The sequence below is a fragment of the Myiozetetes cayanensis genome, unplaced genomic scaffold (assembly GCF_022539395.1).
Source record: "Myiozetetes cayanensis isolate MyiCay16 unplaced genomic scaffold, myiCay2020 scf5-8, whole genome shotgun sequence".
NCBI classification, from domain to species: Eukaryota; Metazoa; Chordata; class Aves; order Passeriformes; family Tyrannidae; genus Myiozetetes; species Myiozetetes cayanensis.
The window spans coordinates 74,862,756-74,883,718 of record NW_026087742.1 but is presented as its reverse complement, the minus strand read 5'-3'; the positions used below and the strand labels follow the sequence as shown (position 1 = coordinate 74,883,718).

Here is a 20,963-nt window from a genome sequence, read left to right as displayed (position 1 = left end):
CCAGAAGACTATTGCAATTTGGTAACAGATCTGAAGAACAAGGCTTGCTTTGTTTGATAAATAACTGGGGTTCCCACTTCAGCTGTGGGAAGCTGTTATGAAGTTGCAAAATTTGACATGAGAGCACCGTTGTTTTAAAAGATCCATGATGAGAGGAGCTCACGGCACAATTTCAGCAGTCTAATTAGTGATGTTAGTAGTATATCCAAAAGAGCTTGTGTTAGGTAAAGAATAGGTGCTTTTTTCCAAATGAATCGTCTATTAATCACCTGGAAGAAGGAGTAAACAGCATGTTAATGAAATTTGTAGATTATTTCAAAATGGGAGGTGCTACAACAACTTACATAGAGGTAAGACAAAGAGCCTGAAATGAATGAAAATAAAAACTGGCAGTCACTAGTGAAGTATCCAGAAAAATGCAAGTGAATGCATTTAAGACTAATAAGAAAAAATTCAACACAAATACCTGGGGGAAAATGACCTGAGGGTAGTAAATATAATGTGAATGTGTAACACAGTGTTTCAGCATGGAAAAAATAATAATTTAATTTCATAGAGTAAAGGATATTGTACGTGAGAAACCCCTTCTATGGCAACATGGTGCAAAAATCTGAACTGACAGGAATTTACTAAAAAGTAATAAGAAGTGTATATGAGAAAAAAATCAAACTTATGAGAGAAAATAAAAAGAATATTTGCCTACAATAAAAGCTTGGATCAATGAAAATCAAGAAAAATCAAGAAAATCAAAAAAGGGTGAAGTTTTATATATATATAAGTCTGAGAAAATGCAGATGAGAAACAGCCCTTGTTCCATTTGCAATTTTTTCACTACCAAACAATGTGACCTCAGGCAAGTCAAATGGCCTTTAGTTTCCTCAATTTCTTCATTACTTCTATAATTAAATGAATATTATAGGATTTTTGTTTTATTTCACAGAGAAGTTGCAAGAATTTAATTAATTAATCTTAATTTAAAAATACAAATAGTAGAATGAAAATACATGGGGTGAAAAACAAAATATATCTGAGATTCTTTTATTTACGAAAGAACTGTCAAAATCTGGATAAGTTAAACTGCCTGAAAGTTAGCATCCTTGTGGTTCAAAGATTTAGGGATATGTGATTTACATTCTCATTTAACACCTATGATTTCCATCTCTGTCATTCTAGGACAATGATCTTTCGCATATTCATCCCCTGTGAATAATCTGTATGAAGTCTTTCTATGTGACTAGAGAGAATTATGTATTTGGTTAAAACATGACAGTGCAGTACAACTCTGCAAGACCTGACTAAAAATTTTCTTTTCAGAAAAGCATCTTGAGTATAATTTCAGAACGGTGTGAAGCAGACTTAGAGTTGAGAGCATTGTTCAGAGAATGAATACGCAGTTCATAAATGTCTTTTTTTTTAGAGTGGATGGCATAGGGTATAACAATTTTCAGACCATGTTAATTTAGCTACTAAATTCTAATTGCTTAATCTGTTTTCAACCTTTCTTCATATCTTACCTAAGAAAGATGAGATGAGAGCATTTACAGGAAATCCTGACAATCCATAGCCATATTCTCTGTTCAACAGTTAAAATATTATGTTACACCAGCATCAAAAATAGTTCTGTTTCTTCATTATCTGAGATTATGACTAATCTCAGAAGCATGCCTTCACAAGGAATGTAGCCTTGTAAGTGCTCTACTCTTTAGAAACTTCTAAACCAATCCCCAAATTCCTTTCCAAATGGCACCGAACTCTTTAGAAACAAAACCAGACTACTTTCTTTTCCCTAGTCACACAAACTGGGATCATTATGGTAAACTTTGAGCTGACCTGGTTTACTTGATACTTAAGTTGGCAAACACAGAGAAATGAGACTAATTTGGAAGATAACTTCCCTCCAAGAAGGAACAGCATAGTAACATATAGTGTAACAGATATAAGAAGTATAACAAATAACACTATTGTCTTATTAGAAAATGTGGGCTGTTTCCATTGTAAAGCACTATACATCTAGACAAAAGCTAGATCTATTTCCTGAAGACACTCCAGGTCAATGCCCCAGCACTATGTAAATGTGATACTCCATTAACTCACACATGTTTTGCAAACAGAAGCTGAGAAGAAACCTTTTAGCTGTTGCAGAACTTGCTGCACTTGTTCATAGATGGTCTATTAGCGAATTTGATAGTGTGCTGTTTCACTGGGTAGTCTAATAAAGTCTTTTAAACAGACTAAGTGGTAAGGCATTGGTGGGAGCAGAGTCTGGCCCTTTCCTAGGATCTTGAAATCTGCATTAGTACTTTGAGGTTTTTATGTCACAGCTGAACATAAGCAGACAGCCAAGCACCTACTTATTGACTTCCTCCTTCTCAAAATTTCCACCTCCTAATTTTATTACTCCCTTGACAGTATTTTGTTCTTATCTCCAAGAGTTACTTGCCATACTACATGGACAGACCACTAAACTTTCACCTCCCTATTTTCACCCTTTCCTCCCTTTTCTTTTAGCTGAAGAAAGCACAGCACATTTTTTCTGATTTAACAAGCTAAACCAGTTTATTTGGTTTAAAGTTGACTGATGATATGCATGACCATCACAGTAAGGTGGCCTTGTGGTTGATCCTACAATTCTTGAACAATAGTTTGACTATAATCAGTCTAAACACATTTGTCATAATAATTAAGGAAATTTCTAATGAGAAGGATATGTCAGGCTGAGTAGCAAAAGGAGATTTTTAAAAAGACAGAAGGAAAGAATCCATACCTAGAAACATTGAGATCCTGTACACAAGTTTTACACAAGGAAAACTAGGGTAACTCATTCAAACAAGAGTAACATCAGGCAGTATCTTACAAATTTTTGCAAGCAGAAATAGTTTTAATTTTTTGCTTTTTCATTGACAATTCATTGTTTTAAATTTTTTTTAATATTTTGATCTAAAAATGTACTTGTTACAAAGATGTCTTTTCTTGCCCTTTTATCTGTGCAGCCTTTATCCATCAGAATATATGCTTAATAATGATACACTTCAAATGACAGATCTGTATTCATCTCCTTATGTAAAATGAACAGCACTGCACAAACTCATAAGCAATATTATCACATGAGTCTTAGTTTGAGACCTGCCAATAGAATATCCCAGGATACTTTGTTTTGCACAACTGCAACAGTGCATTAGGGATGCAGAAACCATCCCTGTAAATGATCACTGGGTCTGTACTTTTTCCCCCTAATGCTGTATTTGTCTTTATTCCAGAGATTATATAAAAAGCTTTTCACATCATTGCTATTGGAAAGTTAAATATGGATTATAGCTTTCCTGCGTATGCTTTAAGTAGTAAAAATAAATAAATACAATACAGATTATCAATAAGGGCACTGCCAGTCTGCATAGTAACACATTTTCTATTTAGGGAATTTGTAAAAAGCAGCATTAGAGATGTAAATGAAGATGATTAAGACATTTAGACATTTTAGTCAAACCAGGAAACTGCTATTGTCTTTATGCTGTGCTAAGATTGTTTCCTTTCAAGTTGTGCATTTGAAGGCCTAATTACAGATACTCCGTGCATCCTGAAGTCCCTTCTGAGTTGAAGAAGAAAAGCAGGTGCCAAGGGGAGGGTAGATTTATGTCCTAGATAATATTCCATAAGAACAAAAACTTTCTGCTGGTAAACAATCCTTAGGTAGCCACCTTCTCCTGCTCATACCTTTATATGATTTACCAGATTCTGTAACGTTTGACAAATAATACCATGGGCTGCAATAGCAATAAAGCCCTATGGATTGCCCAGTGAGAGACCTTTGCTGATGTGGCCTTCCTCGGGCCATCAGGTTTCAATGTTTACCCATCCTTTCAAGGGACTAAGACCACCATAAAATCCTAGTCAGTCCTCATCTGTCCATTTCTCACCTCTAAGCTTCCCTTCATTTGCTGCATTCCCCTTCCTCCATGCACCTCTTTAGTAACAGTAAATTTAGTAATTTCCTCCTAGACACACCACAACAAGAAGTAATAGTTTTAGCAAGCAACTTACTGATGCGTCAGTAGAAAACCAGATCATGCTGGAGAAACACATCTCTCAGCAATGTAGCTACATAAATCATGAGCATAGGTGAAGGTGAGGATAAGGAGTTTTATTTAAAAGGGATTTTTTTAATAAATGGTGGGTACAACATTGCTTTGGCTTGGTGCTTTTTATTTTAGGCATTAGCTGAAAATGCAATTGATCCCCATGCAAAGTCCTGGCATTAAGCCTGCACATATTTAGATCCAGCACAGACTTATCCTTGGGCTAAGAATGGAACAAGGATTTTCTAGTTTTATGTAGTCATGGATTGCCATGCATATGAAAGAAAGCAGTTCAAAAAGCCAGTCACATTAAGGAAGAGAATGTAAGAATGTAAGATGCCAGAAAATCCAAATAAATGGCTATGCTGTGAACAGTTAAGCACAACATTATCCTGAAATGTATAGTATTGTCTCTCTGGCTCTGTTGTTATAACTGGCTGATTATTACTTTGAACAAACACTAATAATTTTTTCCTTTTCAAGAGCTATGTAAAATTAAAAAAAAAAAAAGAGGAATTCAGGTATACTCAGATTGCTGAGACCAGCAGTACCTTCCTTAAGGAGCATTGCTGAAGGGCCATTTGGAAACTTCTTCCTACTTCTCTTTCACTTTCCAAAACATCTCTTATTTTCATCATATTTTGTTTTAGGATAAAATGAAAGTTCTTGTATAAGGGTATGTGGACCTAATAAGGCATGGTCTAATCCAATTATTCCATCTATACAGAGATTGCATGACACTGAAACTGCAAAAAATATTAAAGATGTGGTCATATTTATCCAAGGAGTGAAATGCTATAAAATTTTGGGGGTAGAAAAGTCTGTTGTAGGGTAATTTCCAATCTAAGCTGTACAAATTCTTAATTTAAATTTCCTTAATGATCACTTGATATTTAAATTCCAAATTTTATTTAACAGAGAACCTGTCACGTAGGAATCCCTATGCTGCAAGACGTTTTATTTTATCCCTATCCTTAATTATGTCACCATAAAATTCTCTTGAGGAGCTTGTCTCTGACAGTGGACTGCGAATTCCTTTGTCTGAAATGTTGCTGGTCCCACTCATTACATTGGTAGAACAAGAATCTAAAGAAAACTCCAAGAATCATTGGATTTTGGGTTAATGTGGCAAAACTGGACCAAGGAGGATGTGGCAATGTAATAAACCTCACTGAACATGAAAGTTTCACTGGTTCAAGTTTCCAGCTAATACAACCAAACATACAAATCTCTTTCCTTATTGATATACAATTAGATTGGAATGGTTGAGCCTCCCTTTCTTTAGTGAGACTTAAAATGAAATGTGCAAATAAACAAAACATAACTTTTAGAAGCTGAATACCAATATGCTTACAAGTTCACAGTAGCCTTTTAAAATATCATATCATGCATGTTTTGGTATGAAAATAGGACGCTGAATCTTAAATGTAGGCTACATGTAGGAAAAGGATGGCTCTGGGAACTGAACTAAAAAGCAGACTAATATCACAGCTGTAGCTCTCCACTAGCTGTAGCTCACTAGGCAGCAGATTCCAGCAAGCTGGGTTTGGGTAGAGCCAAAAAATGATCCTGAGATGTCTGAGACTCTGGAATCCATTCCTCATAACCTAGAATCATCTTCATGTCCAGGACTAAAACTTCATTAAGCAGTTGAGAAGATTCTCCCTGCAAGTTATTTAATGAGAGATTAAATTATTATGTTACTTACTTGTAGGAGTGCCAGGAAAGTTATGGAGATATATACAACAATACATACTGAAAAACCCCACTACTTTCCTGGGAGGGTTTCATATTTGCTTGTAAAGCTGATCAAAGTGTTAACATCAGCAACCTGCAAAAAAAAAAATGCTATGCTGATGTTTTTCACAAATTCATAGCAGCTTCACTGTGCCATACAAGATACTATTGGAAAAGATTTTATAATAATTTTTACCTCATTTTTAAATGCAACATGTTAGTGTTTTCAGCTGAAAATAACCTGTAGCATTCATGTGAAATCTTAAAAATATTTGAATTTTCTGAAATTCAAAACTAAACCTGTATCTTGTTGGCATGAAATACATATTTCAAATTCAAATCTTGCTTTTTGCTTTGTGTGATGGTTTAAACAAGGTGTTTTCTTCAAAAAATTGTTTTCAGCTTTTGAAAATTAAACAACCAAAATTGTCAATATTTGCTTAGACTTAATAGTTAATTGCTCTAAATAAACAGTAATTTTCCCAGTTGGTATTCCTTCACATGTATTTATTTCTTATTATGTTTAAAAAGCTTGTTGCATTTTTTCCCCTCTAGAGATTTTACATGCTCCAAAAACTAGCTCACATCAAGCAGAAATCATCTCATCTTCTACCTACCAAACTTTGATTCAACTTTTATACAGCAAGTTTGTATAAACTGATGCCTTCCTTAAGCTGCACATGCCTGTGAAAATGCTTCAATGTCAGAAGAAGGGAAAAGGAGATAACAACAGAATTCATTTCCTCAGCACAGTTTCAGCACCTGTGTAGACCAGTTGCTCTTGTCAGAGTAAAAATTATTTCTCATATGTTGTACCCACTCACTGGTGTTAGTATTCAACAACTACCTGCTGTTGCCTTTTCCCAGTCATGATCTTGCTGAGATGTCATTGACTGAAAACGTCCTACGTTTCTGAAATGAGCTGTTTTCACCTCCTTCCTGCTTTACATATGTCTAATGTTCTCATTATGAGTGTAGCTCTTCAAGAGCAAGGAGAGCCTTTTAGCTGTGAGTTGATGAATTTCCTAAATGAGAAATAGCGAATGGATTCTAGATGCTCCCATGATAATGCAAAAAATTACCAATTTACAGCAAATAATTTCACCTAAGAATATCAAATTAAGAAACTGCCATATATTAAAAAGATATATTTGAGGCCTTAAGCTTTAGTTTTCTTTTTATTAAAATTCTAGGTATAGATTCATCCTGTAAGATATATACTGTTCTTTACACGACTATAGTTTACAGATCGCTCACAACAGTATTTTTGGTCCTCTCTTTCCCTCTCCTGCTCCCCACTCCCCCTTTTCCATCTGATCTCCTGCTCTACACGATGCCCCTGTGATATCGCTGCTGTTAATGATAGGCAACTGACCTGGGCATTGCTGAAACACTCAGCAGACATTTCAGTCCTGTATCATTCTGAAAGCATAAAGCATTCAAAGCATAAAGGTTACAACTAGAAGAAAATAAAAGACTTTATTTCTTATAAGGTTTGCAAACTAACATATATATATATATATATATATCCCAGTGTAAACTGAGCATGTAATGCACATACAATAGACACATAAAGCAAAACCATTTCGGTATGATTTTGAAAATATGAGAAAGTTGAAAATAAAGATTTCTATTTATGTAAACATCCCAAGAAGGGAATGAGAGGGAACTGTATCAGTAATATTCAGAAAAAGAATCCACAAAAAATGTGGAGAATCAGTGAAATTTGTTGTTCCAACGTATTTGGGAAAACTGGAACTTTTCAATAATATAGGCACCATGCATTTTTTAAAATTCAAAGATTTCAGAAACAACACTTGAATGTCCAAGAACAAGAACTACTGCAGTATGGATAACCAAGACATAACCCCCACCAGATTATCTGTATTTATTTTGCTTGTAGCAGTCTGACCAGTAGCAACCGTGGTTCTTACAGTGGTGTCACATCTAACACCAGCTTGGTGGTGAGTATGGTGTTACACTAACCAGCCTGTCCCCACAGCATTTGTCAGCCCTCACCAGCACTGAGTTGGGCTGCCCACACAGAGACCAACTGCTCCAGCTTTCTCCCAGCACCCACACAGACAACTAGACAGATTGCACTCTGGGAGTCTAGGCAGCATATGCTTATTTTTACCTCCCAGCTGTTGGTATAGAATGAGAGATAACGTAAAGCAAGTGAGAAAGACTTGAGGAACAATATGTCTGTGAGGCATCTTTCATATCTTCTTCCTGAATATCTGGTAGCTCTGATTTATGTATGCAATTTTCATAGTTGCCGCCAAGCATAGCAAAAGTGGACCTTCATATGCCTGTTTTTAAGCTATCTCTAAAAGCATTCTTATGGCATTCAGGTATATAGGCATATAGTTCCCTTCTGCCCCTAAAGGATCTATCTTACTGCTGAGAGTGACAGTCCTATGACATTCCTCTCAGAAACAGAGCCATTTCCATCTTCTTCTGGTAAACTACAGAGTAGAGGTAAAAGGGAAAAAAAGAAACTTTAATTTAAAATAAATTCTATAAGTCATTTAGATTAGCAGAGGAACAGGGACAGTCATTAAATCATTTTTCAGTATTACAGGAACCTTTTCATGATATACTAAGTTTCCTCTTAATTTCCCAGTTGCTTGGACACACAGGTAAAAGAATTAGGAAAAGAAGGTCAGCAAAAAGATAACAATGCCTGTGTATTATAGTCAAGAGATTAATCTAAAAACCAGTATTGCTACATTTAACGAGGGTTGAGGACAATGAACGAGAAATTATAAGGCTACAGTTCCTATTATCGCAAGTGCTGACAATATGTATGAACACCCTTGTTTTACAGCTTGGGTTTTATAAATAGTCCCTGTTTTTGATTCTCACAGCATGGTTTTGTCCTTGCTGTGTGATGGGTAAGCACCTACCATCAGAGTAAGAATCATGTATGGGTAAGAGAGCCTCTGACAAATGATTGCAAGAAGACAACAGTATTATCGACTTAAGGGTGAGTCCATTGTTAATTTTATTCTTAGGCATATGCAGCATCTTTAATCACAGGGGTTTTAGTATTTGTAAATCAGTAATTTTACTTTTGGGTTGATATTTTTAAGGCTTAGATGCTAATTTCAGAAAACTATTTCCATCATAAAATATTAAAAACATCCACTGTTCAGAGCTTCACTGAAGATTAAATGCCATTTGAAGTCAACAGGATAGCATTTTTTTCAACCAGCATAAGATAGTAACTGACCTCTATAGTGCTTACCTGCCTCAATATTTCAAATGTCTCTTCCCCCACAAAATACTAAAGAAAAGAAAAAGAGAGGATGACATCTGCAAAAGAGCCAAACAAAGCACAGAGGAGAGTCTCAAAAATGTTTTAGATGTCACACAACCTTATTCTTATTCTGTTCCTTGGAGTGGAATTTATCTGAATAAATGTCTAAGTAAGTCTTAAGTCATAGGCATCTATGTCTGAACTAAATATCCTGTCCAATCAATAGAGAGAAATAAATACTCCAGGGAAAGATTCTTCCTGACCTATTTCAGGTATAAACTTTACACTAGCATGACTTGCACCTCTCATTCCCTGCTGACTACTGAGGGAACGTACAGGAATACTCTGTATCGTGGACATCTTGTCTTCAGCAAGGCAAATTCTGCTTTCTGTTGAACAGAAAAAACACTGGATCCTTGCCCTCTCAAAGCCTGTCTGAATTTGGTTATATTATATGGATAACATGCTTTCTAACAAGATCCATTTGAGAGTGGGTGATGTCTGCCTATTCCAGCACAGGGTAGCAGCTTGTTCTTTGCTTTGCAGCTTCATAAACTCGATGCAGCTGGTTAGAAAATTACATGCTCTGCTGACCAGCTGCACTTAAAAAATGAAACTGAGGAAGAGCAGAGAGCACAACCCATCCAAACGCATGAAGCACATTTCTAACTGCAGGGAGTGTCCAGAAGACAATGGTTCCCAGAGCACTGCCTTTCACTACTGGACCTGACCAGGTTAGAGGAAACTGCACCCCTGGCTGGAAACTTCTTATTACTAGGCCAATCCTTCCTTTCCAAGTTTTGTAGGCTTGCCACCTTTCCTCTTTTGGTTAATAAAAAAAAAAAAAAAAAAACCACAAAACAAAAGCTCTACTGTAGTTTACACATTTTGACATACTATGTGCAACTGATAAACAGTAATCTCAATTCAAATCTTAAAGACTTAGACCCTAAAATTTTTTGCAGGCAATAGAGGTTTCTCTCAGGCTATTATCCGCTTTGATAGGATTTTGATGAGGTGTAGAATATTTTATTTTCGAATTAGTGTTTCCTGTCAAATATAAGGCATGGCATCTCTTACTAAGAACCTGTATTGCTTAGAAACTTGTGCCAGATGTCCAACGAAGGCTTGCAAGTGGTTACATGCTTCAAGTCCGTAGATGTTGCATTTTTTTAAGGCAAGTTATGTAGTATGTTAAACCAGTAGATGAATTATATGGAAACTGTGGGCCTGTTAGCACTGTTACAGCCCAGCAGTTGTAGAGTTTTAAAATCCACCTGTCCTGCAATGAATTTTGCATTTGATGTAAAACACGTTTCAAAGCAACACTGAACTCCTGTAAAAAAACCAAAAACAAACCAAAGTAAAAACAAACAGAAAACAAAACAAAACAAAACAAACAAACAAAAACAAAAAAACCCCAAACACAAAACCCCAAAACCAAATAAACCAAAACAAAGCAAAAACCCCCAAACCACCACCATCTTGCCCAGAACTAAACCCCAAAATATCTGCTATCCCAACTTTGGTATGGTGTAGCCCACGCACCATCACAGGCATGGCAGCACTAGAACAATATGAGTATATATCTATTTGACTTTCTCACCCTCCAGAGAAGCATTCTGTCTCTCAAACTGGCTTGTGGCAGACTTTTCTGACCTCCACCTTCCAAAAACCAACCAAACAAGCCAAAAATCTTCATGTGGAAACCATACCCTTTCACATTCCATGCACGAAAAGCAAAAGTATGAAAAAAAACCTCTGCTTGAAGTCCATCCTTTACCCACTGACCATGACAGCACCAGTGTGCATGTGATCTCCTGTGCTGCTGTATTTCCCCTCTTCTGCAGAAATCCATGGACGTCATTGCAACTCTGGGTATGAGCTAGGGCTCAAGGTGGGATGTCAGGCTGGGCAGCAAGAGTGGGAGGAAGGGGGAGCAGAGGGCAGGAGACTTGTACTGGCCATGCAACTGAACCTCAGTGTATTCCAACTTCCAGCATCTCCCTTATTTCACTTTCCACACCTTTTTTTTTGCCAAGTTTAATGTGACAACTATACCTGGCTATAATAGTTCATCTCATTGAAGAGTTCTTACTTTGTTGGAAAGCAACTTCACAAAATATATTTTTGTCAGCTCCGGTAATCAAGGAAAGATTCAAACCCACTATTTTTCTCCAAATTCTTTCATAACTTGTTCAAGAAAAGGGAATACAGGGTGTCTGGGATGATAGCTGTTCTTGCAAGCATGGTTTTGGGGATTATCTTTGAAAACTTTTCTGCTGCCGTGTAATTTACACTGCTACTGCTGGTAATGACTGTAAGAAATAGGAGCAGCACTAATGAGTATGGATCAGTGTTCTCCCAGACTGTCAAAAAAAAAAAAAAAAAGGAGCACAGGGAGTGATGACCCTGTATGACAGATCAATGAGGCTGCAGATTGGTTCTTGGGCTATCCAGGTTATTTTCCTTAGAAGGCGTCATGCCTCACACATTCTGCTGAAGGCTATCCTTATCCATTCAAGTTCATGACAGCTATTCTTAGACATTAGTTCATTTTTAATACCATCGCCAAGACTGGAACTGTAATTTTTAATGAGAATGAGGAGCCGATGTCTCTTTTATCAGGTTCAGATCTATTTAGCTTAAATTAAAATTCTTTGCTATATTTTTCCTATAGTTATTCAAAGGATTAGTGAGAAAATGTCATTGAACAGCTACTTGTCTCCTCATTAACATTCATGACAAAACCTTCCGGCCGGGGCTGGTTTTGGCTGCTGATGGAGCAATACTTAAAAGAAATTGGCTTGTGTGTGAAACAGCTGCTCAGCAATGTCAGTATGCAAGGGAATTGGTGATAATAAGATGATACTATTACAGCTACACTGGGAGCATAATATATTTTAAGCTGCTTTGAGGTATACAGTGGAGGTCCAAGAATTGGAGCGTGATTACTTGTCTAGTGCTAGGAACAGGAAACAGCTGATTGTTACATATCTGCTTATACAGGTTAGATGTACACAAAGCCTTGAGGTTAAAGAATAATCTGTATCTGCTGGAATTCTTCATTTCCTGTGGGTTTCCTGTCTTCCGGAAAAGTTTTTTGTTCCTTTTCCTAGTGTTTGGAAAGGTTTGTGTCTCCCTATGCTGAAACAGGTATTGCATTCTTTGCTAGGAACACTGAGCACTTACTGTTTCAAAGGAACTTTTCTCAGTTCAAGGCTTTATTTATTTGGCAAGATTCTTAGGAGAAGATTCTCTGGATCCTCATGCACCCATTAAGTGAAATTCCAGATACTGATTTGGTTTGAAAAGACCATCCAGTATGTCAGTGCAATGACAAATATGCAGATGTGGGCAATACAGTTGTAAACATCTGCACATAAGGCTCAGCCGAGAAACAACTGGCAGCTGGCATTATGTTGTATGCTAATGCATACCTCTTGTCTAGAACATGGAAACTGAGTGAAAAATAACATTGTCAGACCTTTGGCTCCAAGAAATCTTTGAACCTTACATACTATGAGGAATAAAACAGGAAAAAATGAATGTGGAATAATAAAAGTCTCAACACACTGACAGCCCCTTAGAAATGTGGAAGACAAATGAATAAGAAATGAAAAGGCTTTAAAAAGCAAGAACTGATTGCCAATTAAAAGAAAGGCTTAATTTCTTCTGATCATAGTTAGTTCCAAAAAGCTTAGGAATTTTTAAAGTTCTCTGTTACAAATTTCATATTTAGCTTCTATTGCTTTTAGTTAATATAGAAATTTAGTTCTTGTAAAGACTTGGAAGTACTGTAATTGAGGTAAAATTAAATATTTTATGCAACTGACATAGAAATTATGTAAGACCACTGACAGCAGACTGAGGGAGGTGAATCTTCCTCTCAGCTCAGTATGATAAGGCCATACGTGGAAAGACGGGTCCAGGTCTGCACTCCCCAGTACAAGAGAGATATGGACACACTGGCACAAGCCCAGCAAAGGGCAGTAAGGTGATGACAGGATTGGACCATCATAGAAGCAGAGAGAACTGGGACTGCTGACCAAAACACCTCCATCACATCTCAGCCATGCTCTGTGATTCTGCGTAACGACCTTTGTCTTACCAGAGGGCTAAAGAGACAATGCTCAAGTTAAAGCAGATTGAGTTTCCTTTTAGACTAGATCATGAATCTGGGACAAAATTTTGAAAAAGAAAACAGATCTCAAATTGTTTCTCAAAATGAAAATCATAACATCATTCCATCTATGCCTAAGTGAATGGTCATCATAAGTGAATGGTTGTGGGGAAGAGTAAAATAAGAAAGGTAAGGCTTATGAAGGTCAGATCAAAATTCAACAAGGAGTTCATATACTCCTAAAAAGTCTTATCTTGCAAAACTTAGCACTACCCTGTCCAGTACAGCAGAAAAAAAAATGCAAAATTCTACAAGATATCCCTTCGACGTCCCTTTCAGGAGTTTTAAAATTATATAAATGTCTGAATGAACAAAGAACTTGGCAGCAACTTCAGTTTAAATTAACTCCTTACAGGAGCAAAGCGAATATGTATCTCAACATTCCTTAAATGTTCATATATTCATTTACTGCTTACATACACTGCTTTTGATAAACAGAGGTACTTTACAAAAATCCATAAAATCATCACAGTTGGCTGTATTTGTTCTGTTATTTGTGGTATACTACCATTAAATGGTAGAATTATGGATTAGATTCCCTTGTGCAATCAAAGTACCAAATTAAAAAACAACAACAAAAAAGGATGATTCTTGAACAGTTAAAGCATTGACCTTATCTAACAATCTTAACATTGCTTCCTACTGAAAAAAAGCATCCTATTTTACACTGCAACAAATTTAGCCGGTTTTAACCGAACGTCAGCCTATTAGGTGAATATATTTTTACATTATTGTATTTACCCCTCTAGAAAGACTAAGCAATTTTTCCATATAACTGATCAAATTTTGAACAATTTTAGAACAGCATAAAAATACTGAAAGGATACACAAAGTTCAAATGCTCTCTGATAAGATATCACATTGCAAATTCCTTTTAAAACATCAGCCATAAGACAGAAGAAACCACTCAGTCTTTTATTCCAAGCCTCTGTGGGGCAGACCCGTAAGAATTCCAGAGTGGAGTACATATAAGCAATCAGTAAGTTTCAGCTATACTTTACTGTCAGTATTAAGATACAGAATTTCAGTTACTGAAAATGCCATAATGCCCTTAAGTTCATTGCAACAAGGCCTGAAGTTACCAAAGAAATAGTAAGGTGACATATGAGCTCTGTGGCCAATAAGCCCAACATTTTGAGTATACTGCATGGCTTACTGAACACCAGCAATCATCCTGGTTTCCTTCTGTTAAAAATAAGAGCCCTTTACACGACACAGATACTTTGAAATATCTGTTCTGTTTGCACACTCATCTTGTAAGACTGCACACGACTTCTGGATTTATTTAATTTTTTTAGATCTTTTGAAGATAAGTAAAATTTTGAAAAATCCACAAAAAAAAGTTAAAAAAGAAGTCATCATAATGCAGAACAGTGTACAGTCATTCACACCTTCCAAGGACACTCACTAAATTATATTAGCATCTGATCTGCTGCTGTGGACTTTTCTCCAACTCATCCCCATATTTCCATTCCCTTCTATTTTAATTCATTTTCCCTTCTGTGTCGTACTGAGAGAATCAATATTAGAAAAAAAAATCTTTAATTGGATATGATACAGAATTACCCTAAGGATTTAGAGACATCTTCACTTTTTTCTGAATGCAACCTTAGAGTTCCAAAGTAAGCTCACAGCTTCAGAGATAACCTTTCCACCATTCTCGTAAATGTGTGCATATGACCCATTACCTGGGGTTAGCAGGCTTTACTCCACCTATTTGCAGGCTTTCCTCTTACACAAAGCTCTGCAATCCTCTTTGCAATGCTGATTTATGCCTCTTAATGCCAGACCCTTTTCAACTTACACATATGCAGAAATGCTTAGGGTGACACTTTTAACACAAATGCAGATTTCATATTTAGATAAAACCATGACTTAAAAATATGGACACAACCATAAAAACTGCTTAATATTCATTATCAAGCATTTAGAAAATTGTGACACCATAACCTTGATCTTACAAAGGTCTTATAAAGGCTGATTGCAAACAAATAAAACCCCCAAACTGTTGTTGTCAGTTCTTTCCAGGTAGAAAAGATGTGTTTGATGCTGCTTAAGTGGTTTGTATGATAATTCCTCTCAAACGCAACTGAGGCCTTTGTGTTTGGAAGCCAGAAGCCCTCTTAGAGACTCTCTACTTCACAAGAAAATCATGCAGAAAAAAACACAGCCTTAAGGCTACAAAAAGGTAGACTACACAAATAGTTCTCTGCAACAACAAAAATCACGGGAGAGCCACAGTTCATTTTGAACAGTGAACATGATTACAAACCTAAATTTTGCATTTGAAACTAGGAGACAAAAATTATAAACGTCTCTAAGCGTATCTAATCTCTTTTTTCAACATTAGCCAAGCCTGCAGGCGCTTAATAGTCTGATTCTTGATGTCATTGTAATTAAAGGCAATACTCACAAGGCTGATAAGCATACCAGCTGTACATTAACCCTTATCTTAGCCAAACTGACAACTGCAAATGTGATATCTAATGGTAAAGAAAAGAACACTGGAATTTATTATGGATACCTGACTCTTAAATCCCATAAGAGTAAAATAAGTAAATTATATCCAGCCTACCGTCAAACTTCTTGTGCCGGGATACAAAAGTGGTGCGTACAAAGTGACTTGTCTCCTCCACTAAGTTTTCAAACTCCAGTTTGCTCTGTTGGCTTAACTTGTCCTCCATTTCTGAGGTGCAGCATGTATATTCCTGAGGGCAGATTCTCAAATGTTCCCCTGGAATCACAAGAAAAAAGGAATTGGAAATATTTGAATACAGACAGAAATGTGCCAGAACCAAATACAAATGATGGCTCTCCAGTTTGGGTGGGTTACCCAAATTGCTCTTTAAGGTTGGACTCCTTGACAGAGAACACTTTGAATCTGTGTCAACAACTTTTCTATAGTTGGGTATTCCACACTTTGCAGAGTTGTTTTGATACTTTAAGAGGTAGAACTGTCTCAGATCAAAAGCGTTTTCTCCTGCTGAAGAAGCCTTCCTCATTTACAGATATATACTTAAGACTTGAAAAACCGTTGCTTGCTGTCTGTTTGTATTCAAAACACCTGGAGAAATACCTAGTGAGATGACCTGTTACAAATCATTGCAACTGTCAAAACCTGAAAAACAGAAATTATGCATTTCTGTAGACAGGTCCCGCTTGCCCAAGTGCACCAAAACATTCTCCCCTCCTCACCTTCCTTCCCTTCTGCTTAAGCGTATTTTAAAGACTGTTTTTGGATGCCACATGTTTTCTTGGGCAGTATTTCTTGTCAGATTGAGCAAGTGCTCTGCTGAATAGGAGAAAGCAATGAAGAGTTTAATTAATGCTTATGTTATACAGAAATGTAATGTAAAAGGTAATGAAAGCCTCTTATTTAATTCAATAGATTTATCTCTTGAAGCACTGTGCCAGTTCTTCTGACAATATTGCTTTCTTCAGTACAATTTGCAAGTGGAAACCAATTCTTCAGCTCATGAAATTAAAATGGTCTGTTATTACATGAAATGTGAATTTCCAATTGACACTGTACTAAGGGTGTCAGAAACATTTAGCTCAGTTTGTACAAAGGCAGGAAATTCTACCATTCCCTCTTGAGAAATAAAAAGAATGATCTGCCTCTATGATTAAAGTAACTTGTAAGGCAATGAAAACATTTAGCTTTCTGTACACTGAATCCTGATTAAAAATCCCTCTGCAAATCTCTTAAAGGTGCAAATAAAATGATATACAAAGCCCGAGGGTTAAATAAATACTGAGGACCTGATTCTCATTTACATGGAGACTCCTTTCTACCACTGCTGAGCCATAAAGAAGACTTAAATGCAATTTATACCTACTTTAAGGCTGCTTTTCACCATTCTTATTATGTAGTGGGGAGAATCAGGCTCTAAGTTTAATGCTTCCCAGGGGTATAATACATTTAGCTGCCGCATCATTTTGAAGACAGCATCACAAAGAGGTTTGCACATGCTTAGAATAAACATTGTCTTGAGTTTGCCCTCACCTTATTCCAGTTTATGTTTCAGCTCTTGAATGAAGAGTTTTAATTTGAAATTTAGTCATTTCTCAACCCTGATGCACCCCATTTTAATTTGTGGGGATTTTGTCTGCAAGAGTTCATAATATACGAACTATAATGTCATGAGATTTCTTTTAGCAATCTCAAGATTTTTTAAAAGCTCACAGCTACACATCTTCAGAAAGGATCATTAATTATTATCAGTTACTGTTCAGCAGCACTACCTACAAGTCTTAGTTATGTCCAAAAGCACCATGATAAAAAACGCTGTATAAACCTGGGAAAAAAAGATACCCCATGACCATCAAAATATTGTAAGGATTGTTTCCCATGTCTACTACACCTTCCCAACACAATCAAATAATTCTTTTCCGTCCTCAAAATCATACATCTAAGCAATAAACAATACATACAGGGACTGGTGAGCCAGCTGCTGTCAAACATAAAAGATAGTGGCAAACTAATGTTTGCCTTACCCTCTACATCTCTGTCACATTAAACTGAAACTATTCAACAGGTAAGGGAGGTACCATAATAAGAAACAATAAAGGTTATTTTAGTAACAGTAATGTTGTGAGGTTTTTATTAGATGTCTGAAAGACAAGTAAAGCTGAAATACTGTGTCATTAGAAGAAGTGCTGTGCGCTTGAATAAAAAAAAACAAAACCAACATATCCATAATGTCTGTAACCCCCTTCCTTGATATATCCAGGGGGTTTTGTTTATTGTAAACACCTACTATCCCAGTTCCAGCCAGAGCTGTAGTTTATGTTTTCATTATGCTAATTATGATTGTGTCCTCTAGTGCCATTGCAACCAAGAATTTTTATAAAATTCAGTTTTCTTTCCTCTGCTCATCTCAAGTTCTTATTCTTTTTTCTCACTGTTTGTTTTTCGTGACTGCCAGACTGTAAACTGAACTAATGATAATCATCAAGGCAGTGTGCTTAGTAAGTAAGTCATGAGTCTTAATTTTTTAAGACACTATCTTGTGCTGAATACTATGACAAATTACAGCCTATTGAACAGTTATTTTTGCAGTAATATTAATTTTTCTTTCACTTATTTATTTAGAGTCTTACTTTTGCTTTGCTACAAAAATTACTTCCCACTTTGGCTGCTACGAACTCATTCAGATTCCTTCTGTACTTCTTTCTTATATGTGTATTTTCATTAAGTTTCTTCTTTTTAATTAATGGTTATTCATTCATTCATGAAGTTCTTGAATGCATAAATCTGAAGCTCATATTTATCAGAAATGCTCACAACTTCTACATTGCCTCATTGCCTTTTTCTCCGAACAATGTGTCTTCCTAAATCATCTAAACTAGGCACCCACCATCATCACAAAAACTTTGCTGAACTTTAATAATTTTTTTTAAACCACATTTCTAGTTCTTCTCTCCTCCCCAACCATATACTCACTCCCAGTATTTCTGTAGAACAAAATAATAATGGAAATATTGTGCTAATCTTCACATTCTGCTTCAAGATTTTTGCCTTCTTCTCCTTCCTGAACTAGAAGTTCTGGTCAGATTATAGATAAAGTAAAAGAAAAAGCAAAATTATCTTCCACTGCTTCATGCCAATGGAGTCTTTGTAGGCCTAAGAAGTTCAATATGCTTAGCAAAGATGAAGATTTTAAAAATTTTGGCTCAATTTTGTCATGTTCATACCAAGCAAGACTGGTTGCAGTCTCCTTAGGCTCACAACTTAGACAAAAGCTCATGGGGTTTTTTTGTTGGTTTCTTTGTTAGGCTTTTTTTTTTTTTAATTAATGAGTGAATGCTTTATTTTGGTTTTTTTTTCTTCTTTTATGCAAATCTGTGTCCTAACAGACTGTTTGGATTGGAAATAGCTCTGCAGGCTATATTTGATTGTGCTTCCTCTGATTTCTTGAACTGGATCGTTTACCGTTTGCGTTTTATAATACTTTGTTCTATTACCATAGAAGGAGTTTAATCACTAATTTGTGTATTTACACACCTCAAGTATTTTGCAGGCTGAAAATGTGCTCATAACTAATGTACCAATTCTTGCCCTGGGAAACTCCATATGGTCTAGGTTCTTATGCTAATTTTAGCAACAGTTTTAATGGGACAAGTGGCATTGGATTTAACTGACTAGTTTTTCCTTGTTGCAAATGGTGTGTCCCCAAAGACATTTGACGTTTGTGGTTACACTGCACCAGCATTTTGCCAGACTGAACAAGTATTAACCCAACATTCCTAGCGACCTACCACAACTCTTCTAACCACTGTTTTCAGCTGAAGATGCTGACCTACATATATCTCCTCATGTGGCTTATGTTATATAAATCAAATGAATTGTCTACTACAAATTCAGCTACAAGTATTCAATTTCAGTTTTATTACAGCTGTAATCTCACACCTGCCTTCACATGATCCAAATTGGCAAGTTTTGCAGTTGAATTTGGCAATCCTGCTAGCATGCAGCTTTGAAGTGTGATAAAGCAATTTATAAAGCACTTGTTTTATATTCAGATGTATTGCAGTTTGGTGTCCTTAAAATATGCTACAAACCTCAAAAGTCTTTAAAACATTGCAACTTACAGCTATCAAGCTGAATAAATGCTTTTGCTGTGTATCAAAATGCTGAAACTGATTTTAGCAATGTATCTACTTACAGAGGATACAATCTGAAGGATCAGTAAACCCTAAGGAATATAACATTACCCTTAACAATGTCACCAACAGATTTCCTGAACACCTGATGCAAGCATTATTTACACTATTAGAACTGGAAATATTATCCATAAAACATTTAACATCAGGCTAGAGTTTTTTATGGGTCATGTTGTAAGTTTAACAATGTCGGAAACAATTCTTTCTCAGGTACTCAAAATTTTATAGTTTCTATCCTAATCGTAAATTTAAAAACCTGACATTAGTCTCTTCACAGAATGGTAGGACTAATTATATGACTGGGAAGAAGAGAAATATACAGTCAACCACACTGCTTCATAAACACATAAATGAATAAATGTTAATAAAATGGGTAAATTCAAGGTGTGTTTTCAAAATTCGTCACCTTATATTCATCAACAGAGTCTAAAGGAAGAGATCTCTGCATTCTTCATCATGCAGAGTAGATGAATGTGATTTGGCTTTGTCATTAGCTGTCTTCTTTGAAATTAGAAATACCTGCCTCAGACCTGCTTATGCTCAGCCAGTTGTGGAGAAAGCAGTGTAACTTATTAACAGTAAGAAATTTAACAGACAAGTTCCAAGTTCTGCACCTGGGACGGAGTAGCCAAAGAGCCAGTACAGGCTACAATCTGTGTGTCTGGGAAGATGCTTTGATGAAAAGAATATGGGCTCCTGGTGGACAACAAGCCAACATGAGTCAGCAGTGCGCTGCAGCAGCATCAAACGCAAATCCCATACTGGGTTGCATCCCCAGCAGCATTACTGGCAGAAATAGATACGTGATCATCCCACCATACTCAGTGCTTGTCAGGCTGCACCTGAAGCACTGTGTCCCATCCTGGTCCCCACAATTCAAGGAAGATGCAGACAGACTGGAAAGGGCCCAAAGGAGGGTCATGAAGATGATCAAAGAACTGGAAAACCTGCTGTCTGAGGAAAGACAGAAAGAGTTAGGTCTTTCTCCCTGGAGAAAGAGAAGGCTCAGGAGGTATCTAATCACAGTATTCCAGTACTTAAA

At 36.4% G+C, this 20,963-nt stretch overlaps 1 protein-coding gene across 2 annotated transcripts in view; it reads right to left on the bottom strand.

The window, feature by feature from the left end:
- GPC6 (glypican 6) overlaps positions 1-20,963 on the bottom strand; it is a 756,668-nt gene that overhangs the window by 514,697 nt on the left and 221,008 nt on the right. For both annotated transcript variants that reach the window (XM_050334036.1, XM_050334037.1), the window contains exon 2: positions 15,831-15,989. In XM_050334036.1, the coding sequence (XP_050189993.1) occupies positions 15,831-15,989 (159 nt within the window). The remainder of the gene's footprint in view (positions 1-15,830; positions 15,990-20,963) is intronic.